The 13,060-nt window shown below is 39.0% G+C and overlaps 1 protein-coding gene across 2 annotated transcripts in view; it reads right to left on the reverse strand.

The window, feature by feature from the left end:
* Positions 1–11,354, reverse strand: part of mast1a (microtubule associated serine/threonine kinase 1a) — a 71,421-nt gene extending 60,067 nt beyond the window's left edge. For both annotated transcript variants that reach the window (XM_008415149.2, XM_008415141.2), the window contains exon 1: positions 10,163–11,354. In XM_008415149.2, coding sequence (XP_008413371.1) covers positions 10,163–10,201 — 39 coding nt within the window. In that variant the 5' untranslated portion in view covers positions 10,202–11,354. The remainder of the gene's footprint in view (positions 1–10,162) is intronic.
* Positions 11,355–13,060: the final 1,706 nt, after the last annotated feature.

Here is a 13,060-nt window from a genome sequence, read left to right on the forward strand (position 1 = left end):
GTGTGTGTGTGTGTGTGTGTGTGTGTGTGGTAGTGTGTGTGCGTGCCTGCATGTGCATGCGACCGTGAGTGTGTGTTTGGATATGGGGTGATATGCCTGGCTAATGGATAAAGCCGCCAACACCTGCTCCCTCTCAAAGTCTGTCCAATCCACAGACATCGTGTGCGCTGTTGCCATGGCATTGGTCATTGCATCATTTCTATCTGTCAGAATTCAAGTAATAACAATAACACATTAAAGTTTTGAGCATTATTCCTTTACTCGCACTCCAGATCCTTGAATCCAGAAAGTATATATATTCTAGAAGAGTGAAAGAAAATGATCAGTTACAACTAGATGGTTATATCTAGACCTCCAAACGGTTCATAATAAAATCTGCTATTAGTATTCATGACTTTGGACACAATGACAGATGTGACACATTTTCTTGACATATAACTATATAAACAATTTCGTGCCAGAGATGGAGGTCAACATATTCCTACTCCCATATTGACATATTGAAAACCCACCAATAGTTATCGGTGGGTTTTCAAGGGCCCCGGCAGTGGTTTTTGCAGCACTTTGAATGATGCAAGTCAAAGATTTCTACAGCAGCATCCTGTTATCAGGGGCGCAGTAAAGGGGTGAAAAGTGATGACAATTCTAGGGGCCCTGACCAGCAGGGGGCCCTCCACAATTTAATTATTTAGATTTTGTTCATAAAAATACCATTAAAAAAATTGGGATCTTGTCAAATACAAAATTAATCATATTGTATTTTCAAAGATTGGTTTTAGCAGTAAAAGTTTAATGTTACCCCTTCCAGATCAAAAAAACACACATCCGTTTTTTGCCCTGAACTCCCCCCTGGATCTGCATAAAATGGTTATTTCCTGCTTGGAGTGCTTGAGAGTGACACGGTTAGCAGCTGCAGTCAGTAGAAGCTGCGGCCACGAACGATTGTGGCAGTTAACATGCTGCTAAGAAAAGTTAGAAAATCAGGTTTTCAAAAACAAAATAGAGAGGGAGAGAGAGAGAGAGAAAAAGGCAAGAGTGTTAATTTATAACCCAGTTTTTCTCCCAGAGAGGTGGGTAGACTGTGTGAGATTATCAACCATTTAGCATAGTTAGTTTAGCTATAAACTACTGTTTGCCTCCATTTCACTAGCATTTAATGAATTAAGGAAAAAAAATTGCCAACATATTCATATATTTAATCTTTTACCACTTAACAGTGAGTCAGTCAGCAGCAGCTCTAACCCACGTCCCTCCTGACCCGTCCTCTCCCGAGTGAAATTACAGCTGCAGTATGTAACTTTTATATAAATATTTTTTTCACATATTTTTTAAAACTGTCATTATGTTGTGACAATATGGTATGAGAGGTAATCTGCGAAAAATCTATTTCCTCTGCTTTTTCCCAGTGCTAGAAACAACCAGTCAGTGACAGGAGAGTTTTAGTGCTGTCAATCACAATCTCATGTGGTGCTGCTCATTCTTCCTCCCCCTTGATTTGTGCTATGCTGCAGCTAGCATAGCACAGAGCTGTGGAGATTCAAACTGTGAATGCTCAGTTTAGTTAGCATAGCTACCAATGATGGCAGATAAACGGTTTCTTGTAAATGATAAGTCATTTCTCCCCCATTAGCACATTTAGCAGTGAGTGAACGATGATAATTGACAACGCTAAGAGTGTCCTACTTGTTCTGATTGGTTGTTTTGGTCAGAACGGTGCATTACTTTAACCAGTAATAGTAATTCAGGAAGGAGGTCATTGTTTTCACAGATTATCTGTCTCATAACAAACTGCTATGACATTGTGACAGCTTTAACAAATACGGAGAAAACATATTTTTTATTAAAGTTATGTACTGCAGCTTGAATAAAATGCAACTACATAGCATTTTTGAGAAATCTGGATTGCTTTAAGTGTAGTTGCCCGTTGCTTTTGACTGTTGCTCATGGGGAGAGACATTTCAGTAATGTAAAACTAATAGAAACAAATTTAAGCAACCTACTTACATACTGGATGTGGACTGTTGGATGTTAAATTCATGAGCAGTAAATATTGTGCTAATTATCAGAAATAAACCAAAGAAAGCAAGGCAGATGCAAGCATTTAAAATTGTGGCGCTTTTTAAGGGTCAAATAGACTCAAAAAATTGTAACAGCAGCTGAGCAGGGGGGCCCAATCTAATTTTTTGTCAGGGGGCCCAAGATTTCTGGCGGCACCCCTGCCTGTTATAATTAGGGCATGGAAAAGTGACATCAGACATTACTCAGTGTGCCTACTTTTATCAGACCACAACTTCTTTATAAGGAGACTAAAAAAAGGTTTCCAAATGATGATTTCATTTATTAAGGGGAAAAGCTATCCAAGAGTTATTGCTCTGTAAACTTAATAACTGGATACACCATCTTTGGGAGCAACAACTGCAATCAAGTGTTGGCAATAACTAGTAACAACTCACTTTTCTTCCAGATTTAATTTAATTTAATCACAATTTAGAGTAACCAAATAACTTCTTTAAAGTAATGCCACAGCATCTGAATCTTATTTAAGTCCAACTTTTAACTAGGCTACTTCAAATTGTCTGCATTTATTTATTTTAAGCAATTCTAAGGAAGGTGAACTTGTCCTGCTGTAGGGATAAGCTTAATATCACAAACTTTTTGGTGAAATGTTCATAAGCTGCATTGAAGTAGAGTAATTATGGCAAGTTGTCCAGTTCCTGGAGGGGCAAAGCCCATCACAGACTTGCAAGTAAACCAAAATAATCAAGAGACAACTAATAACTAATGAATAAGTAGTGAACTGGATCATCAACATGAACAATACAGCAGTAATTTTCCAACAAAATTACTGAAAAGGTAAACACTCAAAATGTTGCAATAGCTGAGCGAAGGTCCAGACTTCGATCTGATGGAAATGTAGTGGTGGGACCTTATAATTGTATAAAAAAGGTTACTTCAATTTATTGATTATTTATTAACTGGGGTGTATTTGTCTTTGTGTGTGTCTAACTTTGTTCCGTGTATCAACTAATTACAGTTCCTAGAAGTAGAAGTAGAAGCTAAGATAGTAGCTCTCCGAGAGGACTCTGAGAGTCTTTAAGAGTAGCTGCACTTCCATCGACCATATAATGACACAATTTGACATTTTGAAAATAAACGTCAAATGCCAATTAAAATAAACGCTTTAGTTTTCCAAGAAAAGGTTTTGGAGCTAGGATGAGGTCGCTTCACAGTTGGTTTGTACAGCAATAGAAACTTTGCATTATGAGTCACGTGATCGACAACCAGATGTTTCCACTGGCACAAATCACGAAAAAGGAGACAGGAAGTAGCTGGAGGATAACAGCGCAGCATGTTTTTTAATTACTTACAGCAAGAACAAACTTATTCACGTGTGATTTTAATTGCGTTTCTTAATTAATGGAAACACCGCAATTACAAAATTGTGTTTTCTAGACAATTTCCACACATTTGCAATGGACATGCCGCTAATGAGGGTCCTGGTCATTTCTAACATATCCTGACGTATAAACTGAAAGCAGGTGTTCTGTTTTTGCCATTTAACTATAGAGGGGAAACAAAGGACAGACAGCAAGCAAAGGCATATAAATGTTAGTATGCGGGGCAAATGTCCTGGATAAATTACAAGGCGTCTGCTCTGTTTTTATTGACAAACTAACAGCAGGTTGCAAGGCACAGTGTATTCCTTGGTTTAATGATTTTTTTTTTTTTACAAACCCTTAAATTTTGAGTTGTGTCATCCAAAATCTCAAGTCATATATTTTTTTCACATGGATCTTAAAACTGTAATACTTGAATCTTTGTATTTTTTATCTATTTTAGTGATTAGATTGTAAATAACTTATTTTGTTTTCTCAGGCCAAGAAGTTTTAATTTATTCATAAAACACAACCTGGAACTAATATGTTTTTTTTGTTTCCAGGCTTAGCTCTCTAAGTTCAAAGCCAAACTTTTTCTGATTAACACTGACATCAGAAGGACATGTTGAGACAAAACAAAGCAGTGAGTGACAGGACTTGGCACAGAGAACTGGGTCCTCGCAGTGATCGCACTCTTATCCCCTGTGCTAAGCATATTGGAAATGGGCACACGGCCCAGAACAAAAATATTGGACAAATTATGCTTCCAAGTGTGTGTAAATAGAGCACTATATACTCCTACCTCACAGAGGGATGAGACATGCTTTTCTTTGTCAGCGTGAGTAAAAGAGCATATGGGTTAAGCATAAGTGTACTCCACAAACACCTACAGTTGCACAAAGATGTTTTGGTTGAGATGAAATCGACTTGCATCACTCAGACACAGTCATACAGTTACAGTCAAATAAAAATGCACCAATTGATGCTGCAGATCACAGCGCTGATCATCTTTTAAGCTGAACTACTTTCTATTTTTACAGGCTTCATTACAAACTAAATTATTACCCTGAGGCCTTATCTCACATCCAACCAGGTTGGTTGTAGATCAGATTACTTTGTGATAAAAGGAGAGTTGGGCAGCACTCTTGTTTTTATTAAACCATTTTTACGTTCACAATCAAGATAAAGATAAAAAATGTGTTATCTTTATCTTGCATGCTGAAATCTCTGAGCTATTTCTCAAAGATAAAAAAGACACTTTTGTTTTCTAAGCTACATCACTTTGCAACTTTGCAATACAGTGTTATTTAAGATGTAACAAATTAACAGTTTAAATCAAAGGTACATTGTATATTAAGTTTGTTTTTTGGGGGGGGTTTACTGATTAGGCAGAACCGTAAGATCTGAACAGTGTAGTCCAGATCTGGTTTGAGAACATTTGGAAACTGTTTTTTTTTTTTCTTCTTTCTAAAAAAAATCTCGATAAGTTGCTACATTAGAAATTATCCTGTTAGGATGTTGATGAGTTTGATGTTTTTGGTTTTGTAAAAAAAATATAATCTTTAGATAAAATTAACAACAGAAAGCCTGAGAGACCGCTATACTTTTACCAAAGGCCAAGGATAGAAGTTGGCTGTGGCCCATCCATTCGTCACCATTTCCTCTAATTTATCATTTTTTGTCATTTTGTAACTAAAATTACACTTTAGCTCCTCCCCTTTTATGATTACAACAACTGCAGAAAAGTTGAGGTGAAAATCTTGGGACAAAGTACTTTAAATATTAACTGAGTGAAGGAGTCAGAGACAAACAGCAGACAGTAGCCATGCTTCATCTGTTTAGTATTCTCCTAAAGGAAGTGCATTGAAATGATTGTCATGAGTCTAGCCTGCACCATGCAAAACGTAAAGGAGTAACTTATATTACCTCCTCCAGACTCAGACATCCCAGCCATTTAAACAGCCTCTCTCATAGCAGCTGCTGCCTTCTTCCAGTCCATGCTGCCCCCACCCATCCCACTACCCTCAAGCCTTTCAGCTTGTCCTGCTGCTGGTGGTTGCTCTTCCTCCCTGAGGGCACACAAGGCTCTTAGGCCACCATTAAGTCTTGCTAATGGGCCTGACAACAGCACCACATCCTCAGCATTTAGACCTTCTCTGTGTGAGATATGGATATTGATCAGTTCAGTGAAAATGGAGAGCGCAGACTTGGGGTGGGAGTCAATTTCATATGTGCACAGAGGCACGAATATTGTCCATTCACACTGGAAACTCTGGATTCTGGTAATGGCTGAGGTACAAATGCACAAACTGGTAACTCGGGTATTGTATCCAGAATAACACTTCAAAACCATGGTTTTATATGCATATACAAGAAAGTTTCTTATATATAGACACCTATCCCAGAATGAATGATTTTCTAACTTGCTATTGAACCTCAGGTGAATCATTTCTACAGGGTTTTCTGCCAAATGTGCCTGAATTATCAGTGACCAAAGTACTGTAGGTGTTTAAAAAGAAGCAAAATTATTTTGAACAAATTAAATGCATAACAAAATGTCATATAAAATATGAAATAAAGTTTTTGCTTTAGGCAGACACAATGGTCCATCCTCACAGACTCTGTGGTGTGACTGCAGTCAAAGGTGCATCTGCTAAATTCTGACTTCAGTGGGGTGAACATTAAGGCAGTCACTTATTTTACATTAAATATTTTTATTTAATTGTCATTGTTTTGTAGGAATCAGTTTTCCCTTTGATATTAAAGTTTTATTTGTAAAAACAAAAAAGCCAAAAAAAGACATGTTTTGCTGATAATGATTTATTTGTGAAAGCAAGAAAAGTGGATGAATACTTTTTAAAGGCACTTTAAGAAGCCTTTTGGTTGAGAGGTTAAACATATTCAAGAAGCAAAGGAAGTCCAGTTGCCTTCTACTTCTACAAATGCCATAGGCATTTGGATTTAATATACAATTTTTATTGCAGCTGGACTACTTGTCATTTCTGTCTCTAAATATAAGTTCGTAGATAATGTTTACACTTTTGGTTTATATATTTGGAGAAAAAAAACAGTAATACATTCAAAACATAGTATATTCACTAAAGGTTATCTTGGCAATCTCTTTCCTGCTTGTAAAAGATTCACGTTATTCCAATGTCATCCCTATGCTTTATTTTTGTTTCCACATCAGAATATTGTTCCTGCCAAGTCTCTCTCTCTAATCAGCCTTATTCATCTCACCTGAGCCATGCCTAATTGTCTCCCAGTATCACCTGTATGCACTATTTAACTTCTCCTCAGTCTCTGCCTCCTTGCCAGGTTATCAACAGCCTGGTGCCAGTAGAAATCCAACGGTTCTTTCCTCCCTCTTGTGCCGTTCCAAGTTTCCCACCAATTTCACTTTCATTCCTGCCTTGCCTTACCGGATCTCTACAGCCTTTCTGATATCTGAACTCAAACCTCTTGCTCTGATTCCTGATAACAGATTCTCGCCTGATTTTCTCATTAAGTATACCGACATGAGCTTTCCTGTGTATGACTCCTGCATTTATACTGACCGTGATATTGGTTTTTAGGCTTTAACTGTTGAGTTTTATAAGGTCTGAGATGATTGATGATCTACAAAACTTGGGGTGGGTGGGGAACTAGAGGTGTGCAGATCGATCGGTCACCGATCATAATCGGCCCATTTTCGTGAAAAAGTACATGATCGGCGATCATGGTCTCTTGTTGCCGATACCGATCACCTGCATCTCATTTCGCAGCCTGCCTGTGCAGCTGGTCTCCTCTTTCCTTCACACTGCGCAAACGCAGCAACAAATCCCAAGCGATGTGAAACTATAACACACTGAGTGAATGGGGAAGTTTGCGTGTTGCGGCGGAAAATTGAAGCACGTCAAAATGCATCAACACAACGAAGCTAATACGACATAAAAACAATGCCATACTCGACGGGAGTTTGGCTACATCGAGGCTCACTGCAGTAAAAAAGACATATGGAGGATCAGATAGCAGGTAAAGCAGCGCACAGCTACAAACACTCACCTGGATTAGCATGACGGTCAGAAAGCTAAACAAATAACCCGCAAAATAATTTAAGTCTTCGAGCTGCGATGTAAGACGCTGGTTCTGCTCTCGCTGTTGAACCGCTGCTACGCGCTACAGGTAGTAATATTTCACAGACGGAGCGCCGCTTCTGCTCCACCTGGTAGTGACTCTCACACCGAACTTCTGTTTAAAGCTGCAGCATATAACCTAAAAAATACATTTTACATACATATTAAAACTTTCGCTGTCCTAACATGAGACATAATCTCTAAAAAAAAATAATCGATCTCCTCCCTGTTCTGCATAATTACTCCGCTCAGTCAGAAACAGCCAATCAGAACTAGCAGTAATCAGCTAGCCGCCATGCTAACAGGAAGTTTTCATTCAGTAACTCTGGATTGTTTATTGTAATGGAACCTGTATTTGCCTTTGAATGTTAAGTTTTATACTTGAATTTTTTTTGGCAACGTTGAGAGGTTTTATTGTGACTCTTTGCATTATTTAGCCTCTTCAGAGCCTTCATATGTTTTCAGTCTGTTAAAGATAGTATTACCAATAGCAGTACAATTTGCAGAATACCGGATTTGTTTCGTTTTCTTCTTGGAAAAAGTTATTAAAAACAAGTTTTTGTCTAAATTAAGGTGAATTCCTGGTTCCTTTTTCCACATAATGTAACTGGTAGTGTTTATGATAAAAAAATAATAATAATAATTATGTGATCTGTATCGATGATCGGTATCGGTGATCGGCCCTCATGGGTGATCGGTATCGGTATCGGCAGGAAAAAACCTGATCGGCACATCTCTAGGAGAAACACTAGGTGGACTGACAAAACTGAAACTTCTTGGAAGCTGTCCATTCCTTCACTTCAGTCATACTAGTAGCATTTTAGAAAACGAATGTCATAGGTTAAACACTGTGACGGAATGATGGCTTTGGGCTGTTTTATATTGACAGGATCTTACTTTCTGTGATTTATGGAACTATGACTTTTGCACTCCACCAGAAAGTCCTGGAGGAGAATGCCAAGCCATCAAATAGTTCAAGCTAACTTGGGAATAACAGCAGGACAATGATCCAAAGCACACTAGCAAGTTCATTTGTAAATGCTCAAAATGTCTAGGAGAGGCCTAGTTGATGTCTGAACTTAAATTTGATTTAAATGCTTCAGTGTGATCTTAAAAAAGCCACTCGTGGGTGCTGTGGTGGCGCAGGGGCAAAGCACAACCCATGTATTGAGGCCGTAGTCCTCATCCCGGTAGTCGCAGGCTTGATTCCCGGCCTGGTGACATTTGCCGCATGTCTTCCCCCTCTCTCATAACCCTCGTTCCTGTCAAACTACTTTCAAATAAAGGCCACAAGAGCCAACAAAACCTTTTAAAAAAAAAAACACTCGTGCTTGAAAATCCTCCAGTGTGTCTGGATTATAATTAATCTACAAAAAAAAAAAATCCTGTTACTACTCCATAGAGTGATGTAAAAGACTCATTTCCAGCAATGGCAAACACCTAATAGCAGTTGATGCCACTTGTCTACAGCTTCTAAATGATTTTCATAATTATTTATATGGTAGCCCTTTTCACCAGATAGTCTCAATCAGTTAACAAAGAAGGGGATTAATAAAATAGAGCTGTTTGTGTATAAAATTAACTGAGATTTTTAAAAGACTTAAGCAACACTTTGGAGCTAACAACGTTTCACAATGAGTTCTGTATTTATTTAGTTAAATCTGGGCAACATGCTAACATGGTTTGGTAGAAATAAAATTGTACGGTATAGTAATTCAGAGAAAGTCTTTATAACATCATATATTTTGACTTAGTGTCCCTTTCACATAGCAAAAGGACAGTATTTAAGTTTATGTGGTAAAACGCATAAAAAAGGACCAACGCATTACTCATGTGTGTAATGAGTAATGTGTTTGGTATGTTGTGTTTCTACAACATACCAAATGTCCTGTGGCTGCATTTCACACCTGAAACAAGTAGGTAAAGAAATATTCTTCATCAACAATTGTTTTGTTTCATTAGTTTAAGTTTTAAAGTGACTACAAAATATCACACCTGCTGGGTTCAGTGGTGTTTAGTCAGGGGAGGCAAGTGAGGCAATCACTGACAATGATAAGAGAAAATCAATTTGCTCTCTGTACAATTTCGACATTTTTAAGGTCAAAATTGTTTAATTTACACAATACAAAAGACATAAAAGAGTGAGGTGATGTGATGATCAGTGTGTCACAGACTGACTGATAAAATTATTATATTGAATATCCTTTTGTTTGTCTTAGTATTGTATTGTTGAGCAATATAGAACTAATGAAAGCATCAATGAAAGCTTTTAAAAACAATTAAACTCTACAATTAAGTTAACATTTTAATGGCCGTCTATTTTGGGTTTTGCATTATAAATCTAAGTCCAGAAGAGCTGGTGCTTCACCAGTCAAGAACCTCCCCATATGTTACTGGTTTTGTTGTGATCCCAATTATATGTTCTTAACATCAACCTTGGAATCTATCACAGTATGAGTTTTATACAGCTTCCATTTTCCCCCAAAGTAACCACCTCAGCTTTTTTTTTTCAGGCAATAAGCAACATCGTTGGTTCATTAGCAAGTCGGTATTTGTGTATCATTCTAAAAGAATAAAATAATATACAGGAAATACAATAATACCTGACAATCAGACTAATAAAACTGTAATTTCTGACAAATTACTAGAGTTTAAAAAAAAACTCCTCACCTGCAATCTTCGTCTTCTGATGATACCAGAATCATCCATGGCGCGTGCCCGGGTTACACCTGTGGCGGGTCTCCTTGTTTTGAGTTCTTAACGTAGAGTTCCAAGTCTCGCGTTGCTTCCAGCCGACCAGCACGGTTCACGATATACCATCACAGCTGCACACTTCGCTGAGGGCCCACACCAATTTTCGGGTGAAAACAAAATATACTAAAGCTGTAACGTCATGTTTGTTGTTATAAATAGAAACGCTAAACATAGACGAGGGGTTGGTTTACAGTCAAAAAGACAACCACCTATGAACAAGGTTCATGATACAGTGTGGCCCCTGTGTTCCACCCCAGCAGACAATCCATGCTGTCAGACAAGAACCACTGTCAGGGCTGCTCTTTGGTGGGGAGGCTGCATGGAGGGATCAGAGGGATGAACTGAAGTCCAGCTGAGTGATAGAAACGAGTCTCTGCCAGGATCCCAGACGGTCAGACCGAAGGTTATCACACACCACAGATTAGATAGAACAAACAAGTTTGCAGAGGTCCTCCTCACTTCCAGGCAACGATCCAAGACAAAAACAATTCCTTAGAATCTGTTTGTTGGACATTGAATTCTGCTTCTGTCATCTGTCAGCATGAGGAGGAGGGGGAGGTGGGGGGGGGATCTTGTGTCTCAGTGATCCTCTCACCTACAAAACACCTGACACCCGAAGTCCTCTTAAAGCGTCGAACCACGTCCAGATTCGTCTATTTGCTCGTTGCATTTATTTAGAGTTCATGCTCGTCGCAGGAGCCTTGATAGTAAGACACATCCACACAATGTTAGAGCACCTAAGCACTAACAACGGCACGGTCAAACACAATCTGCAGCCAGTGTGCAGCGTCCATACGGCAGGATTCAAACAGGACGATCGGTTCTCGTTTTACTTCCCCGGGACGTGGATTTTCTCGTCATCCGGTGAACGGTGCGTTCAGTCCGGGTTGCTCTCCTCCGATGTACCGCCGCGTCTCCGGTTCAAAGGGATCTCAGATTGCCACACAGACATCGCTCCATCCTCGGCTCCAATACCACCCACTTCCTACAATCACACGACGTTTAACCCCTCAGCAACCAGAGGCTGTCAACCAGACCGCGGCAGGCTGAGGAGGTACAGATTGCTGGCTCTCATTCTGGTTGTGACGATGAGGCGGTTCGGCGGGGGGTATGATGAGTTTTCAACAGAGGAGCACCTATGATTTAGACAGAGATGCTGTAACAGCCCATTTTATTTCCATATGCACCAAATTCATATTGAAATGTAGGTCGCATTTTGCTTGTAATAAATAGCAATGCTGTACAACCCAATTTTAGTAATTGTGCCAAGTATGGATTGATCCAGACACAACAGGACTGAAGTATGAGTTTGATCCTGGATCGTTAGGCAAGTAGGCTGAGATTCTAACCGAGGACCCTCTTGTTGCAAGGTAGTAGTGTGTCCCGTACCCATAATACATTTTTATTACTGGGAATAATTATAACAAAAACAAAAAACACAAGGGAAAGACAGTTTTATTTTTATAGTATCTTGTCACTATCAGTGTTTTCAAAATACTTTGCAGAGACAAATAAAGACAAAAATAGAAAACAACAATAGCCCTAATAGAGTTCTATTGTAATAAAGTGTAATCAGCAAATGTAAACAGTTAAGTGCTGTACAGATCCAATACATGTAACCACAATTAAAATATAATCCAATTAATGGAACAATAAAAAGTGAATCTTAGGAGTCTTTTTTTTTAAGTAACAAAACAGTCTCTAGAAGAGCATTACAGAACATGTAAAATAGCCAAAAATAGCGGACATCTTTCTTCCTAATTTGATACTTAGTTATGACCAAAAGATTACCGCCGGCTTAGATTTAACAAAAATGGATTGCAAAGTACATTTAAAAACAAGTAATAAAATCTTAAAATCAATTTTAAAAGCTACAGGAAGTCAGTGGAGGGACTTGAGTGTTGCAGTAATGTGTGCAGTAGAGGCAGCAGCATTCTGAACTCACTGCAGGTTCACGATTGATTTCTTTGGCAGACCAGCGAGGAGGGAATTGCAGCAAAAAGGTACAGAAAATAATGAAGGTAATGAGCAGGTGATAACAGGCTACATTGTGCACAAGCCTGATGTTGCAGGTAAACCAAGTGAAGTGTGTCAAGAAGTTCAACATGACTGTTTGTTTGCGACATACAATGAGGGTCTTTCTGAGCTCTTCTCCTCATTGAAATTAAACTTGAACCTCCCCCAGCAGTTTTCCTCAATGCCCCCTGCTGACTGTATGAAGTTATTTTTAAGCTCAGGAGTTGAATCAACCGTCAGCATAACCTGGTTGCATAAAGTGGCACCCAGCATTATGCATTTTTTAACATGCACACCTAATACCCGACATATGACATTCACCGATACGGAGCATTTTCAGGCTTCTCACACTTTTCTTGCCAGTCCAACATGTCTCAGCATGTCTGCTTGACTAGGAAAACTTCACCAGAAGGAAAACTCTCAAGCTTGCAGGTTACAGACAGATACAGATATTTTCGTATCTCCAGGCCTGTATGACCCTGCCGAGTCTGCGATATTGATATCGTCAATAACGGACGGCAAAGCAGAATCGACAGTTTGCATGTCACGGGAACCGCACTCGAGCATCTGCATGAGTAAAGTCCATCCCAGTGAACACAGAAGAATTTTACACATTTAAGCATTTTCAAAATGAAATAAGGCACATGAAAATGCAAAATGTTGGTCAAAGGGGAGCTTTTTAAAGGATGGTGAGGATATAACACTCCACCTATCAGACAGCTACTCTGGCTCCAGTAGGGGGAGAGACAAGAGGGATACATTGAGGCTTTTAACACTATGGCCTTAATGGTCACAGTC

Source organism: Poecilia reticulata, linkage group LG1 (assembly GCF_000633615.1).
Source record: "Poecilia reticulata strain Guanapo linkage group LG1, Guppy_female_1.0+MT, whole genome shotgun sequence".
NCBI lineage: Eukaryota > Metazoa > Chordata > Actinopteri > Cyprinodontiformes > Poeciliidae > Poecilia > Poecilia reticulata.